This window comes from Brassica napus, chromosome C3 (assembly GCF_020379485.1).
Source record: "Brassica napus cultivar Da-Ae chromosome C3, Da-Ae, whole genome shotgun sequence".
NCBI classification, from domain to species: Eukaryota; Viridiplantae; Streptophyta; class Magnoliopsida; order Brassicales; family Brassicaceae; genus Brassica; species Brassica napus.
This window is the reverse complement of record NC_063446.1, coordinates 67,691,742-67,708,078: the sequence shown is the minus strand read 5'-3', so window position 1 is coordinate 67,708,078 and position 16,337 is coordinate 67,691,742. Positions and strand designations below refer to the sequence as shown.

Here is a 16,337-nt window from a genome sequence, read left to right as displayed (position 1 = left end):
ATTTTCTATGGCAGTTGCTGACAGGTTGTATAGCAGTGACAAAGAATTTAAAATCAAGGGGAATAAAAGGAGATACAGTTTGTGTACGGTGCGGAGACCCAGAGGAATCAATAAATCATGCTTTCTTCGAGTGTCCTCCGGCACGTCAAGTGTGGGCACTATCAAAGATTCCATCAAACCCGACATTATTCCCTATTGGTTCTCTATTCGCTAATATGGATCACTTATTTTGGAGAGTCAACCCGAAAATGGAGGATCATCAGTTTGCATGGATATTATAGTACATTTGGAAGGGTAGGAATAATAAGGTTTTCAGTAGTATAGATACGAATCCGAGGGAGACGCTTAAATTAGCAGAATTGGAATCAACACTTTGGGCAGATGCACAGATGATCAATAATCCAAGGGTGGCGCCTGAAGTACAGATCCGATCACATTTAGGGAACGCAGGACGATGGTATTTCACGGATGGTTCTTGGAAAGATAAAGATTCTTTCACAGGACAAGGATGATTCAGTACCATTCCAGGGTTTGAAGGTTTACTAGGGGCAACGAATGTAAGGGCAAGTCCCTCACCTCTTCATGCGGAGATGGAGGCATTAATCTGGGTAATGAAATGTATGAAAAACTTGCGACAGTACGGGGTCACGTTTGCAACGGATTGTTCCCAACTGGTGAAGATGGTTTCAGAACCAGAGGAATAACCAACATTTGAAAGTTACCTGGAGGATATTAAGCTTTTGAGAAGAAGCTTCACCAACTCGGATATTGTTCATGTTCCTAAGACGAATAATACAATGGCGGATCGCTTGGCATGCAGTGCTCGGATACAACCATCGTTCGTCGTACACATGGATGCAGAGTTGTCATTTTGGTTTACAGAGTCCACATGAGTCTGTAGATAATTTTGTTGTCAAAAAAAAAAGGAACAACCTTTTCTCATCAGCAATAGCTCAGAAAAAAAGTATGAGCGCGCACAGAAAAATATTAAATCCAATCCAGTCCAGTCCAAAGCCTCAAGGACGAACAAAAGACGAGATGATCAACATCACGAAAAGAAAAAACAAAAGAACATCCAAATCCCAAAACTGGGAGATGGAGACAGAACCACAAACAAACAAACCAGATTCTCTTCTATTATAATTAGACGAAACCAAGTTAAAAGAAGACCTCATTTTTAAGCAAAAACCCAGACTGAACAGAGATTATTCCTCTTTACTTAGGCACCTGAGTGAGAGACCGGCGTTGTCTCGAACTTCCCTTCAGTGAACACATGGTTGTACTGTTGAGGCAGTGCATGTTCCACCTACATTGTTGTATAATAAAAAACATTATGAGAATGATTGCTTTAATGAACTGTGTCACTTCATTCAAACGTACACAAGTCCTTGGTTACAATAAGCTTGTCATTAATGAATTCTGAATTTTGGTATCACCCACAGTAACTAGACTCAAGAAATATTTCGTATTAGTAGATTGTCATGGTTACAAAGAGAGGAAAGACATACCCAATCTCCATCAGGGGAAGCACCAGGGACCATTACATTGATCTCACTCGACTTAGCTGTTGTTATAGCTGTTTCTAGTGAGTCTTTGTTTAGGTACAACTGACAGCCAGTTGTGTTGTCCACAGAGACTGTGGGAGCTGAACCCTGTAAGAGCAATAGATGACGTATAGACAAAGCAAAAGCATCAGTGTTCACAGAAAAACTGCAGAAACTACATCATCATATGTTTTTTGGCCATTATGATAGAAAACATACCTGGCATTGTACTTCAACGTTTGTGCAGTTCACAATCTCAAATGCAGCAACAACATCCTATACAGACATGTTAGACTTTACATTACTAGAAATCGCCTCTCTGAATAAAGTGGGAATGTAAGAGGAAACAGTATTGTCCCACTCACCGTGAAGACAACACCCATTTTGGTGCATTTGTCAATGGTGATGTTATTGACTTTTCCTACAGATTATGGAAAAACAGTAAGAAACTCAAAACATTATTTTAGCAATTGTCCAAACTTTTTACAGTAGAATAGGAATGACGCAGGCAGAGTTACCTTGTATCTGCAAGACAGAATCTTTGCAACCAAATACATACACAGACTGTTTGGAATCACACTCGCTGATAACCAAGTCCTTCTTCCCAATTTGGTTCTCAACAGCCCACCTAATAGTTCAGTAGAAGCCATATTAGAGTACTTCTACCATAGTTTGAATTTGCATCATCTAGTTGTTTGTTAGTTAAAAAAAAACCCACTTGCGACCCATTTGAAGTTCCATTTTCGGTGGTCCAGTTTTCGAAACGGCTGGTTTAGTGGTGGTACGAGTTTCCTTCTCAACGGCACTCACTGCTCCAGATCTATCAGCACGGTTCTTTGTCTTCATATCATCCGTCACCTTTTTAAGACCTGTGAACCAAAGAAGGAATAATAAGCTACTTGTGAATCACATTCCAAAGTTTCAGAAAAATATGAAGCCGCACGCAAATTCAAACGTACCTGAGGTCACAGAACCTGAGCTGAGCTGCTGGAAAACAGCAGACATCCCTTGCTTCTGGTTGGACGACGATGACGGCTTCGAAGACTCGGAGCTAAAGAGCGATGCGGATGGTGCTGGGGGAGGAGCAGGAGCACCAGGTGGACCCTTTGCAGGAGCACTAACAGGCTTCCCTGATGCATTCCAAACAGGTCCCAAGGCGTAATGACTTTTAACATAATCCCTTAAACCAGGTAAGTAAAGCTCTTTCAAGGCCTTAGCCCATTCCACATGATCAGCGTCTTTGTTACGGTACTCCACTAAAACCTGAAGAAGAACACATAGAGCTCACATGATTAAAAGAGCAATTTAAGCATATACAATCTGAAAAAAGCAATATGTTTTCCAGAAAGCATAGAAAGAGCATCATCCACCTTGTTGCTGTAGAACTCAGCCATCTGCCAACTTTCTTCCACATGAGCTATTGGCATACTCATACCTTTTTTGCAAGGAAAAGAGTGAAAACTACATCACAATCATTCACAGTGACGATTACCAAAAACATAATGGCTCAGCTTAGCTTACCACAATCTTTCCCGGTGAAAGCAATCCAAGCCAATGCAGATAAACTATCAGAAGTAGCCTTAAGGTGATTGAAGTAATCATTCCTCCTTCCTTGAGTCATAGCGTCAGCTTTCATCGTAACATCATTCAACGGCTTGAGAAATCCAGCCATGTCAGGCTTCTGCTCAAAATCAAAAAACGATACACAAAAGATTCAAAACCAATCCGAAATCCATGAATCGATTACAACTAGTAGTAGCAGGATCATGATCTGTTTCCCGTTTCACCTGAGTTTGCTTGATGCGAATAAGCAGCTCCTTCTGCGCAGCGAAGGCCTCGGCGACGATCTTCGTCACGTCTAGAACAGGTCCGCCGATCTTCTCGGCCGCGGTGAGAATCCTGCCGACGCATTGCGAAATCAGATCGTCGTAAGCCAGAATCGATGGATCATAGGCCGCGACATTGCCGCCGGAAGAGAAATCTCCTCCGCGGGAAAGAGTAACTCCTCCTCCGCCGGTGCTCGAGAGGCCTTCGAGCCTCGTAACCGCAGCTTCGAGGCGCTTGATCAAACTCTCCTCCATTTTCGCTTAGATCTGGATGAATATTCAATTTAGAGTCGTTATTGGGGATAGTGTTCGTGGGTTTCATGATTATGGAAAAGTCAGGAGAATGTGTGATGACACGTGGCGACTTTTAGGATGATTATCTGTCGCAGGTGGTGTTTTGTCGGATCAATCGATTGACCTCATATAATATTTGATTGACCCGAAATCGATCCGGTTGTTTTAGATTTCGGTAAAATCAAAATAGTTTTGGTTTACGATACGGTTCAGCTTTGAACCCTTATTAATCTGAATACCAAACAATTTACAAAGCAGAGCAAATTACTGAGCTTTGGTTTGGTTTTGTTTGGTCTAGTTCGATAAGTAAACCAAAAGATCAAATTTATTAGAGCATGAGTAATAATGAGAGTTTTTATACAAGGATCGGGACAGAACTTAGTTTCACTCCGTAAAATTTTAAATTCACCCCACTTTTTAGGACCAGTGACACATATATTATTAATTAAAAAATATTAAATTAAATAAAAAATAACTTCAAAAAATAAAAACGTTAATTTTAACGACGCTAACGCTTCCAGCTTAACCTTAAACCCTAAATCTTAAATTCTAAACCCTATACCCTAAATTCTAAATCCAAATCCAAATCCCTAAACTCAAACCCTATACTTTAAACCCTAATCCTAAACCCTAAACCCAAATTATATATCCTAAACCCAAAACCTTAACCATAAGTCCAAACGGTAAATCTTAAACCCAAACCGTAAATTCTAAACCCAAAACATATACCCTAAACCCAAATTCTAAACCTAAAACCAAAACGGTAAACCCTAAACTCAAACCCCAAACTTAGAACTCAAACCCCAAACTTAGATGCTATAGGGTTTGGGTTAAGGTTTACAGTTTGGGTTTAGGGTCTAAGACTTGGGTTTAGGATATATGATTTAGGTTTATAGTCTATTTTTTTGGGTTTAAGGTATATAATTTAGGTTTAGGGTATAGGATTAGGGTTTAGGGTATAGGGTTTGGGTTTAGGGGTTTTAATTTGGGTTTAGAATTTAGGGTATAGAGTTTAGAATTTAAAATTTAGGGTTTAGGGTTTTGCTGGAAACATTAACGTTGTTAAAATTAGTGTTTTTATTTTTTGTAACTATTTTTTATTTAATTTAATATTTTTTAATAATAATTTATGTGTCACTTTGATTGGTCTTAAAAGGTGGGGTGAATTTAAAGGTTCACCTAAGGCTGAACCTAAGTTTTGTTCTTTATACAATGGCATTGGTAGAAGAGAGTCTCGTCAAATCCAAACGTATCAGTTGCTTTGTTTTTCAGCTTAATTGATAAAGCTAAGAGATAGAAAAGTGAAGAAACTGATATAGGTTTCTAATATCAAAAATGCTTGTAATCTCGTTTTAACTCCAACCTTAAACTAAACGCACAGGCGATATAAAGATATTAAAGTCTAATAAAACTTGAAAGCTCAAGAAACCTAATGCTGGCATGTTCTTTAGAGTTTCACGGAAGACAAGAACTTTTGCAGTAAAAGCAAAATTGACAAAGTCTATGTTCAAGGATCTATTAACGTAAATTCTAGCAAAATTCATGATCAACCGTCCAAAAGCACGGCCCAAAGTACCAGCATTTCAAGCACCATCAATAAAGTAGACATCGATACTTGAAACTTGAGCAGCAAAGTGTAGTATTGTTGGATGGAGAGGGGTTCTCGACGGCGATAGTTATTCCCAATTTTACTCATAAATATATGTTTAAAAGTAAAAAATAGTGTGATAAATTAGAAATGTTCTTAAAAAAAAATGTGATTAGGTAGAAAAGATAATGAAAGTATCGTGTACAAATATTGCCACATATCCGCTTTTAATTATGTGTGTTTCATTGATGAAAATTTATCACATAACTAAAATATTTAAAATAACAATTTAATAATATTGTCTAGAGAATTTAAGTTGAGATAAGAAAATACAAAAGCTTAGAGTAACATCAATGTTGAGTTTTTAAGTTGAGTATGTAAATAATAAATTATTATCATTTTATAAAATAATTAAAATTTAAATTAAAAAGAAAAAATAGCATCAACTATTATTGATCTTGCATGTTCAATTCCCAATGTGTACTCCATTGATCTTGCATCTGCTGCAGAAACAAAGAGATCCACCAAATTGGAACATAGAAAAACTCCGTTGAAATCGTCTTTGCAGCAATATTGAAACTGCTCATCCTAATCAGTTATAGTGGACATATCTTGTGTCTTTATCAGTTGTAATGGTGCAATATGGTATTCTCCAATCATCCTGTCTTCACTCGCAGCATGGACATTGATACAACAAGGCCAGAAAAATCTGATTGATTCTCCACGACTACACCTGAAAACATGAATGAGGTTCATAATAATCCTTCCAGGGTAGGGTCAAACATCAGTTTTAACAGAACACAAATGGGCTTGCATCCTAAACCAAGGACCAGAACTTTTACCTGTCCTCACATGATCTTCAAGCATGTTTTGCTGGAAATCCATTTTGGCCGATAATGTTCCATTTTGGAAAGATGGCCCCACAAATAGAAGAATAAGAAAATAATACACCATCCAAAAGGTGTGATGAATTAACACTTAAATGACTTGTGAAATTCCATTACTAAAGCTTGGTATAACATGGATGAAACACTAGAGCAGGAAGACAAACATACTAAGTCTCATGAAACGATTATTTACATAAAATTACAAACTTTATTTTAGTTTTTGATATCTGCAAGATGGAAAGGGAAAGCTTCAGCCTCAATCAAGCGTGTAAATATTTTTTTCCGCTCATTTCTCTATAGATAACAATTTTAAATTAGGTTGCTAACGGGCCGATTCTATGAAATATATAACTGTGTAGTGAAATAAAAATACAAAAGCTTAGAGTAACATCAATGTTAAGTTTTTAAGTTGAGTATCTAAATAACAAATTATTCTTTTTTCTAAAATAATTTAATAAAATAGCACCAATGAACGATAGACACATAAGCAAATGGGGTTCAATAGAATTTTTGTAAATTTTTATATTTAGACACTTTTGGTCAGCTTATTACTTGCTTTTTTTTGTAATATTAAAATATTGAGAATTCTCACTTTCTATATTTTGTTGGAGGTCCTCTTATTAACAAAAATGTATGGGTGTCACAGACACAATTGGGCCAAGCCCAAGCCTATTTCCACGTCTATTCTCGTGAAGATTATTATTTCTTCCTATATATGCAATGCAGCAACGGGTTGAAGTTTCAAACTTTTTGATATGGATTCAAATCGAACTCTCCGTACATATTCCATCAGTTAGACCAACCGCAACGGAGGCACGTTGGGAGTCCTTAACCGCTAAACCGATGTATTATGCAATTTTATAATAATATTTAGGTTAAGATAACTAAGGATGAGTCCGTAGATAAGGAGTTGAAGGACTTGATCCTTGTGCACGTGGCAGAGGGTGATAGGGCTGGGTCGCATATGTGTTTTGTTTTGGAAAAAAAAAATCATTCAACCGAAGCCGAGGAAAAAAAAACAAAGCTCTCGACGAAAAGGCGATATCGTTGTGGTTCCTCGATCGTGTTCTTCCACGAAGATCCAAGGTAAATCGTTGTCTTATGTGGTCGATTTAATGATTAAACTAGGTTTTATGATGTTATCGTCTCAATTTAGGGTTCGTTTTCCGTTTCAATCGATTTGGGGATACTTTCGATTTAGGGTTTCAAAAAAATTTTGGGTTTTCAATTGATTTCCGGTTCTTTTGGCTTCAACTTATTCAAAACGTTCTCGGTTTCAATATAAGGGATCTTCGTATTTGTTCTTAAACATGTTTCGATTTCGGTTTCGAAACACCAATTTGTTTTCAATCGATTTGAACGTCTATTTGTTTTCTTATTACGGTTTATATGTGTTTGGTTTTTAGTTTGCGTATATGTATGGTTTGGTTATTCTTATCTTGTTGTCTGTTAAACTCGAAAACTCAATCTTGGATGCCCTCTGTAGTGTTGCCTATCTTGTTTTATTAGTTCTCGTTCTCGTTATTCTGTTTCGTTGCTCTGTAGTCTTATTGCTCTTTAATAATCCTTCTTCTTTGCTTACAAATTATCTATTTTTTTCAGGTCAACCAACCATGGGACAAGACTATAGCTACAGCCAGCCTTCTTCATCTTCGGAGTTTGACATGACCTCCCTACTCTTAGCAGAAGCTGAAGCCTACGCGGATGAAGCTGAGAGTAGCTACACAATTGAAGAGCCGGTTCAGTACCCACTGCAACCTGAGGCAGATGAAGGCATCCCGACGACACGCTATTGTGGTGCTGAGCCAGTTGTTGAAACTTCGTACACTCCTAGAGATCCAGGCAGAAGGTACTTCTCGTGCGTCAACGTTGACGATGGAGACTGTCACATTTGGAAGTGGTGGGATGTGGCGATCATGGAGGAGATGCGTGACGTTCAGAGAAAAATTAGGCTGCTCAAGGATCAATTCTTTGAGACTAACCAGAAGGTGGCAAAGCTAGAGAAGACCGTTGGTTTTTTTTACGTAAGAAGAATTCAGGGGTTGCAAAGGGAGTTTGTCTACTGGTCATGGTAATAACGGTCATGATTTTGTGCTGGTAAGTTACTATCCTTAGTTTAGGTAATTTATTTGAATAAAAAATACTTGTAACTCTTTTCTGTTATGTGTTTTCAGGAAGAGCTTTGGAGGATTTAAGCCACAACGTCTCAACTCGAGATTGTCTTGCCAGGTACGATCTTGCTGCTGCTTAATAAAAACCAGCACTTCACTGTTTTTTTTAGTTTGCATATAGTTTAGATATTGTCTTTGAATAAAAAACATATTAGGATGATTTAATGGTAGTTTGCTTCCTAACTCCTTAGATTTGATAGGTTTTAAAAGTTAGCAGTAGAGAACTTATTAGGATGATTTGATTGGTGCTTAAATGCTAGTTTACTTTCTATCTGCCAAAGTACTCCGAACATAAATGTTTTTTACATCTACTTCGCTTACTTAAGGGTCTGTGTTGCTAATAGAGTGACGCAGACCATCCTCTAAACATGAATGATACAATTGGGTATGTTAATCTTTTGTATAGTCAATGTTCAGTTGACCTTGAGTCACCCGAACCTGCTTGGTTCGGTAGTCAAGGTCCTGGTGAGTCTCCTGTCGAGTCTGGTGTTGAGCCCACTATCAAGGAGAGGAGGAAATGGTCCCCTAGAGAGGATAAAAACTTGATTAGTGCGTGGCTTAACACCAGCAAAGACGCTGTAGTCAGCAATGACCAGAAAGCCCAAAATTTCTGGAAGAGGATTGTGGACTACTACAACGCAAGCCCTCTCCTTGTTGGGACATTACCTAGAGAGCTTCGCCAGTGCAAGCAGAGGTGGGCTAGGATTAACGAGCAAGTGAGTAAATTCGTAGGATGCTATGATGCGGCTTTGAGGGAGCAGAGAAGTGGCCAAAATGATGATGATGTGATGAAAGCTGCCCTCGACAATTTCTGCGATGCTTACGGTTACAAGTTCAATCTCGAACATGGGTTGAGGGAGCTGAGGAATGACCAGAAATGGTGCTCAACCTATGTTTCTAAAGATGGTAGGAAAGACAAGCGAAAACATGTGGTGGACTTTGATAGAGAAGATGAAGTTGGAGAACCTGAGGCTAGACCAATGGGTGTCAAAGGTGCTAAAGCTGCTGGGAAGAGGAAGAAGAATGACACGGAAGAAGAGATGTCACAGCTACAGGCCATATTAGAGATGAATGATAAACTCCAAAAGCAGAAAATTCTAGATCGTTTACTTGCCAAGAGAGATCCACTTTCTGAGATGGAGTCATCTCTAAAACTCAAACTTATGGCTGAGATGTTAGGATGATAGTAAGGTTTTAATGTGTGTATTGGGTAGTTGCTTTAGTTACATGTGTGTATTGCTTTTGTTACATGTGCGGTCTGCTTTTGTGCGTTGTCCTTTTATGCTTTATACTAACTCTTGTCTTTTGTGTTGTTTCAGGTTCAGCAGTAACTCACAAGGACGAAGTCACGGAATTGTGAAAGTTGTAGTACCGCATGTGAGCCAAGTCACGGGTTCTTGTATTTCAGTTTAAGTATCTCTCTTTGCTTCTTTAGCTAGTTATCTCTTTTGCTTTGTTTCTCTGAACTCGAAGTTGTTTCCTTTTCTTCTCTTTTGCTACTACTATAAAATCTTGTTGTACTCTGGTGGCTACAACTCTCGTTGCCACAACAGTAATCTCGAACAAGTTGTAATATCGGTCTCATTATTGCTTTCACTATTAGGTAACTGCATTATTATTCCTTTATATGCTTCTCTTATATTAGATTAAACTTGTATCAAAACTTGTAGTACAACTTGTATTAAAACTCGTATCAAAACATGTATCAGAACTTCTAGTAAAACTTGTCTCAAAACTTCTAGTAAAACTTGAATAAAAAGTTGTAGTAAAATTTGTATTAAACTTCTATCAAAACTTCTACTAAAATTTGTATTAAACTTCTATCAAAAACTTCTACTAAAATTTGTATTAAACTTCTATCAAAACGTGTATTCAAACTTGTAGTAATTCAATTATTAATTATAATTTCAGCCATTGTTTTTACTTGTATGAAATTAATTGAACAAGGTAAAAATTTAGCTCATGGATAACTGTTACCTTTTAAAAAAAAATTGTACATAATTTGAACTAATATATTAAAAATTTATACAATATTTTTATTTTTCAAACAGGATACATAGAAATGTCATTATCTTCATCTTATGAATTCGAAGAGAGATTGGACGAAGTTTTCGATGAAATATTCGAAGATACTTTCAACAACATAGTGGAGGCCCAATCCATACCGCAAAGAACACGTGCTTATGTTGAACGAAACCGCGAAGGAGGACACGACCGCTTATGGAATGACTACTTCAGCGAAGATTGTACATTCGCCCCACATTTATTCAGACGCCGTTTTCGCATGAATAAGGAATTATTCTTGCGTATTGTCCATGGCCTATCAGAGTGGTTTCCATTCTTTCAGCAAAGAAGAGATGCAACCGGGAGGTTGGATCTTTTTCCATTACAAAAATGTACGGCAGCAATTCGCATGCTTGCTTATGGTTCTGCGGCCGACACGGTTGACGAGTATCTCCGACTTGGTGAGAGCACTGCACTTTCTTGTTTACATAAATTCACTGACGGAATAATACAGTTATTTGGAGAAGAATATCTACGAGGACCCACACCGGAGGATCTTCAACGACTACTCGATATTGGAGAGAAACGAGGGTTTCCTGGGATGGTCGGGAGCATTGACTGTATGCATTGGGAGTGGAAAAATTGTCCAACCGCTTGGAAAGGACAGTACCCACGTGGATCATCAAAACCGACAATTGTCCTAGAGGATGTAGCTTCACAAGATCTTTGGATCTGGCACACCTTTTTTGGTCCTCCAGGTACATTAAATGTTATTAATGTCCTCGATCGGTCTCCTGTATTTGATGATATTTTAGAAGGTCGAGCTCCCAGGTTAAGGTATGTGGTCAACGGACACATGTATAAGTTGGCATACTACCTCACAGACGGTATATATCCCAAATGGTCAACATTTATCCAATCTATCACACTCCCTCAATCTCCGAAACAAGAGTTATTTGTTAAAGTGCAAGAAGCAGCCCGAAAAGATGTGGAGCGGGCTTTTGGAGTATTGCAAGCTCGATTTGCGATTGTGAAAAACCCGGTTCGTACATTGGACAAAGAAAAGATAGGGAAGATTATGAGAGCGTGTATCATACTACACAATATGATAGTTGAAACTGAACAAGATGGTTACATCCGGTACGATGCAGAAGAATTTGAAGAAGGAGACGTCACCAGAAGTTCAGAGGTCGAAACCGAGAGGCCTACAAATATGAATAATTTGTTTCCCAATCGGAATGATCTTCGTGATAGGCATATGCATGAACGATTGAAGAATGATTTAATCGAAAATATTTGGAACAAATTTGGTGATGAAGATTAATAATTTGTGTATCTTTTTCTTTCATCATTGTATCTTTATTTTTAGTTATGCAATTAACAAAATTTCAATTGCAATTTAAATTTTTTTTTATTATTGCTAAGGACTCCATCTTCAGACACACCATTGGACGACCATTTTTGATTTCAATCCTTAACTATTCAAAAAAAAAATATATATATATAAATAAAATAATGCTAAGGATTCATTGGTGGAGCACACCATTGCATATGCTCTTAGCCCATGCACATGATGCCACATTCTTCCACGTATTCATCAAATGGCGACTTCTCTCTGTTTTTCAGTTATATCAAACTCCACCCAACATAACCAGGAGAAAATAGTGATAATTAAAAACAAACCCTCACGGTTTCTTCTCTTCAGTCGTGTATATATATACGCACATATACTCATCTTGAATCCTCACCAATATAACCAATAATCTCACATTCCTTTTTAGTAAAAATCTCCCATGGACGACAACGTACAGATCCGTAAGAACGTCAAGCTATGTTATCATTACCTCATCACTCACTTTTTAAAGCTCTTATTTGTCGCTTCGCTGACGGTTCTGGTCATGAACGTCTCCCGGTTAAGCCTAAACCACCTTGCATTCATCTTCCTCGTCTTCGTTCTCGGAACCACTCTCTTCTTCATGTCCCGACCAAGATCAGTTTACCTTGTTGATTACTCCTGCTACCTCCCTCCGTCGAGTCTCCAATTTACCTACGAAAAATTCATGAAACATTCTATATTGACTAACATTTTCAACGAATCATCTCTCGAGTTTCAGAGCAAGATCCTGAAACGATCAGGTCTCGGCGACGAGACTTACCTACCGGAGGCTATCCACTACGTCCCTCCGCGTCCCACTATGGCCGCGGCGCGTGAGGAAGCGGAGCTGGTGGTGTTCGGTGCACTCGACAGTCTCTTCGAGAACACCAAAGTCAACCTTAAAGAGATAAGTGTTCTTGTCGTGAACTGTAGTTTGTTTAACCCTACACCTTCTTTATCAGCCATGATTGTGAACAAGTATAAGCTTAGAGAGAACGTGAAGAGCTTTAACCTAGGAGGAATGGGATGTAGTGCTGGTGTCATCGCCGTTGATCTAGCTAATGACATGTTACAGTTATATAGAAACACTTACGCTCTTGTGGTTAGCACGGAGAACATAACTCAGAACTGGTACTTTGGTAATAAGAAAGCCATGTTGATACCTAACTGCTTGTTTAGGATTGGTGGCTCCGCGGTTCTTCTCTCTAACAAGAGTTGTGATCGTAAACGTTCCAAGTATAAGCTTGTTCACACGGTAAGGACTCATAAAGGATCTGATGAGAAAGCGTTCAACTGCGTGTATCAAGAACAAGACGAGACTTTGAAAACAGGTGTTTCTTTGTCTAAAGACCTGATGGCTATAGCTGGAGAAGCTCTTAAGACGAATATCACCACTTTGGGTCCTCTCGTTCTTCCCATGAGCGAGCAGATTCTCTTCTTTGCGACTTTTCTTGTGAATAAACTGTTTAATGCTAAGAAGAAGATGAAGCCTTACATGCCGGATTTCAAGCTTGCGTTTGATCATTTCTGTATACACGCGGGAGGTAGAGCCGTGATCGACGAGCTAGAGAAGAGTTTAAGGCTTTTGCCGAAACATGTGGAAGCGTCGAGAATGACGTTGCATAGATTTGGTAACACTTCATCGAGCTCTATATGGTATGAGTTGGCTTATACGGAAGCTAAAGGAAGAATGAGGAAAGGGAACAGGGTTTGGCAGATTGCCTTTGGAAGCGGGTTTAAGTGTAACAGCGCGGTTTGGGTGGCTCTTCGAGATGTTGAGCCATCGGTTAAGAATCCTTGGGAATATTGCATCCATAGATATCCCGTTAAGATTGATCTCTGATTTGACAAGAACCGGTGGATTAGTTTGTAAATATGGTTAGTCCTCCATGTACCAGAAGACTTGCTCTTCTTATATCCATTACTATTCGGTAAAAAAAAAAAATCAACTGGGTAAATGTATGTATATATGTGTGTTTAAAGGTAGTAGCACATAAATTTACCAAAAGAATTAAAACAAAATAATGAAATAAAATTCCAAGAATTTCTTGGAAACTGGAAATATAATAATCTGGGCTCTTTGATCCAAATTCCAATTAACAAGTCTTCTAGGATCTGATTGTAAAATAAGATTCTTAAGATTAAATTTAGCTGTATTCAAATGATCTTATTCCGGTCATGTTGGCCTTAACTAAACTTCCACTCATTTGTTTACTGATATTCGAGTATAAACTTGCGGAAAAACTCATTCCCAAGAAACGCTGATCCCATAATTAGTCAGAGTCTATGTCGGTTTAGCCTATCATTGCTAAGAGCATAATTATCCCTTTGATCCATTGTTGTTAAGAAACTATCATTTTTAGCGGTCCAATAGGAGTTTCTTAATTAGGGTTTCTAATATTTTTTTTAAAGATAAAATTGATTTATTAAAAAACATATTAAAAGATAACATTTAAAACATAGATTTAAAAAAGAAAACAAAAAAATAAGGAAGAATTGCCAAGTGTGACTCAAAACTTGGAGTCAAACCCAAAACAATACCCCAACTTGGGTCAAAGGCAAAAGTAACCTAAAAGGCTATTGAAATTACAACTATCCCCTTGTGACCAAACAAAAAAACGGAATTTTTTTTACGTTTCTACCCCTCGCAAGTCGTCTGTTTAGACGACTTGAAAATAAGTCGTCCAGACGACTTAACTGAAAGTCGTCTGTTTAGACGACTTGAAAATAAGTCGTCCAGCCGACTTAACTGAAAGTCGTCTGGACAGTTAGTCTTAAACATAATTTAAAAATTTTGTAAAAAATATTTTGATAAGTGAAAAATGGGAATTATGTAATTAACATATGTCTTAGGAGGTATAAATTAAGATATAACAAATTTCAGTTGTTTTCAGCATAGACAAGTGAAAGTAGTGAGTCATGATATTCTTTAGTTTATGTTTCATCAACATATGTTGTAGTATTGTATGTGTTCTTAGGGTTAGATTTTGGAAAGCATTAAAACTGTTTTTGAAAATTTTTAAAATTACTTATGCGTGTTCATTTCTGTGTATAGTAAACACTATTTAAGTATAATTTGATTTTATAACGTGGTTAGTTAGTTAATCTAGTCATTTTAGTTTAGGGGTTCATTTTAGGGTCTAGGACGACTTAATATTTTGTCGTCTGAAAACAGACGACTAAATATTAAGTCGTCTGTTGTACATTATCAGCCAGAATAAGTCGTCTAAACCGGACCAAACCTTAAAGTTTACCAATGTACTTTTAAAGCTAACCGGATTATTTACCCAATATATAAGGTGATTTTTATTTTTTTTGTTTCATTTTTCGCGAAATTCAGAAACCCTAACAGTTCTCTCTCAAAGGCGATTTCGAATTCCCACGATTTCCGAACAAACCATCGTTCTCAACGTCGGCTATCTATCTCACTTCATTCTCACCGTTGTCGCCGCAGCTTCTTCTAACCCTAGCGCCGCCGATTCCTCTAAACCCTAGCGCCGCCGATTCCTCTAAACCCTAGCGCCGCCGCTTCCACTATTTCTGAACAAACCGTCGCCCTCGCCACCGTGGTCACCAACGTTCTCACCGCCGCTTCCTCTAAACACTAGCGCCGCCGCTTCTTCTAAACCATAGCGCCGCCGCTTCTTCTCTGTAAACCTTAGCGCCGTTTCTCTGTAAACCCTAACGCCGGTAAGTCATCAATCTCGAGGAAAAGATGAACATAAAACGTTGTCTCTATCAATTTACTCATTCTCACCGTTTCACGTTTATTTTTTCAGATCTATAACCGCAATGACGAGTACTCCAACTCCTTCTGCGACTAATCAGGTCCGCTTTGTACTGGAAGACTTGTAAGTAATTTAAGTCGTCTGGAAAGTCTTCCAACTGGACGACTTAGTAGATGACTTAAATATAAGTCGTCCATTTGGAAGACTTTCCAGACGACTTAAATTTAAGTCATCTGGAAAGTCGTCCAGTTGGACGACTTTCCAGACGACTTAATTATAAGTCGTCTACTAAGTCGTCTGGACTTATATTGTTGTCTTTGATTATTTTGCAGACAAAAAGGATGGATATTCCAGAACTCCCCCGTAGGTTATACACATCAGGGGAAGAGCCAGAAGCCCACAATAGCATTTCGTATCATACGGATAACAGCAAGTTGCATACTGCTCTTAGGGAAGCTCTTACTGATGACGAATTTTAAGAGTTGAAGGAGTCGAGTTTGGGAGTTTTCATCAAGTTCAAGGAGCAGGGATTTGGTTGGGCTTCAAGGCTGGTTCACTACATGCTCAGTTTCAAGCTGGACATTAAGAAGAAGTATGAGATGTGGTCTCTCGTTGGTCCAGAACCTTTGAGGTTTTCACTGTTAGAGTTTGAAAACCTCACTGGTCTAAACTGCGAGTACATCGAGGACCTTGAAACACCAAAATGTGACGTTACCCAAGAGATGGTTTCTTTCTGGGGGATGCTGGGAGTTCATCTGGAAGCCGGGCCAACTACTGATCAGATAATAGCAGCACTGAAGAGATGCGGGGATTGGTCCAGGGAAGATCGCAAGCGGCTCGCGTACCTCTCCATCTTCACTGGATTCATTGAAGGGTGAAAGTTTTCAACCGCTACACGATCTACTCTGGCAAGGCTAGTG

General features: G+C 38.4%; 3 protein-coding genes across 4 annotated transcripts; 2 read left to right on the top strand and 1 right to left on the bottom strand.

Annotated features, from left to right (window-relative positions):
* Positions 1–967: 967 nt before the first annotated feature.
* On the bottom strand, positions 968–3,736 carry LOC106434465 (cyclase-associated protein 1). Its single transcript, XM_013875337.3, has 10 exons — positions 3,332–3,736; positions 3,066–3,225; positions 2,915–2,979; positions 2,504–2,807; positions 2,263–2,413; positions 2,063–2,172; positions 1,910–1,965; positions 1,764–1,820; positions 1,509–1,652; positions 968–1,306 (listed from the first exon to the last, which is right to left on the bottom strand). Exons 1-10 carry the CDS (start codon positions 3,623–3,625, stop codon positions 1,220–1,222), a joined length of 1,428 nt encoding a protein of 475 aa, XP_013730791.1. The 5' UTR covers positions 3,626–3,736; the 3' UTR covers positions 968–1,219.
* A 946-nt stretch (positions 3,737–4,682) lies between these two features.
* On the top strand, positions 4,683–11,708 carry LOC106434457 (glutathione S-transferase T3-like). 2 transcript variants are annotated; one of them, XM_048750383.1, is made up of 3 exons: positions 4,683–7,225; positions 7,742–8,236; positions 8,314–11,708. In XM_048750383.1, the coding sequence occupies exon 3, from the start codon at positions 10,373–10,375 to the stop codon at positions 11,636–11,638; it is 1,266 nt and encodes a 421-aa protein (XP_048606340.1). In that variant the 5' UTR covers positions 4,683–7,225; positions 7,742–8,236; positions 8,314–10,372; the 3' UTR covers positions 11,639–11,708. The 2 variants fall into 2 exon arrangements, with proteins under 2 accessions (XP_048606340.1, XP_048606341.1); XM_048750384.1 differs by having other exon boundaries at positions 5,316–7,225.
* Positions 11,709–11,915: 207 nt separating this feature from the next.
* LOC106434458 (3-ketoacyl-CoA synthase 17) lies at positions 11,916–13,773 on the top strand. Its single transcript, XM_013875329.3, has one exon. The coding sequence runs from the start codon at positions 12,108–12,110 to the stop codon at positions 13,530–13,532; it is 1,425 nt and encodes a 474-aa protein (XP_013730783.1). The 5' UTR covers positions 11,916–12,107; the 3' UTR covers positions 13,533–13,773.
* The last annotated feature ends 2,564 nt before the right edge of the window (positions 13,774–16,337 follow it).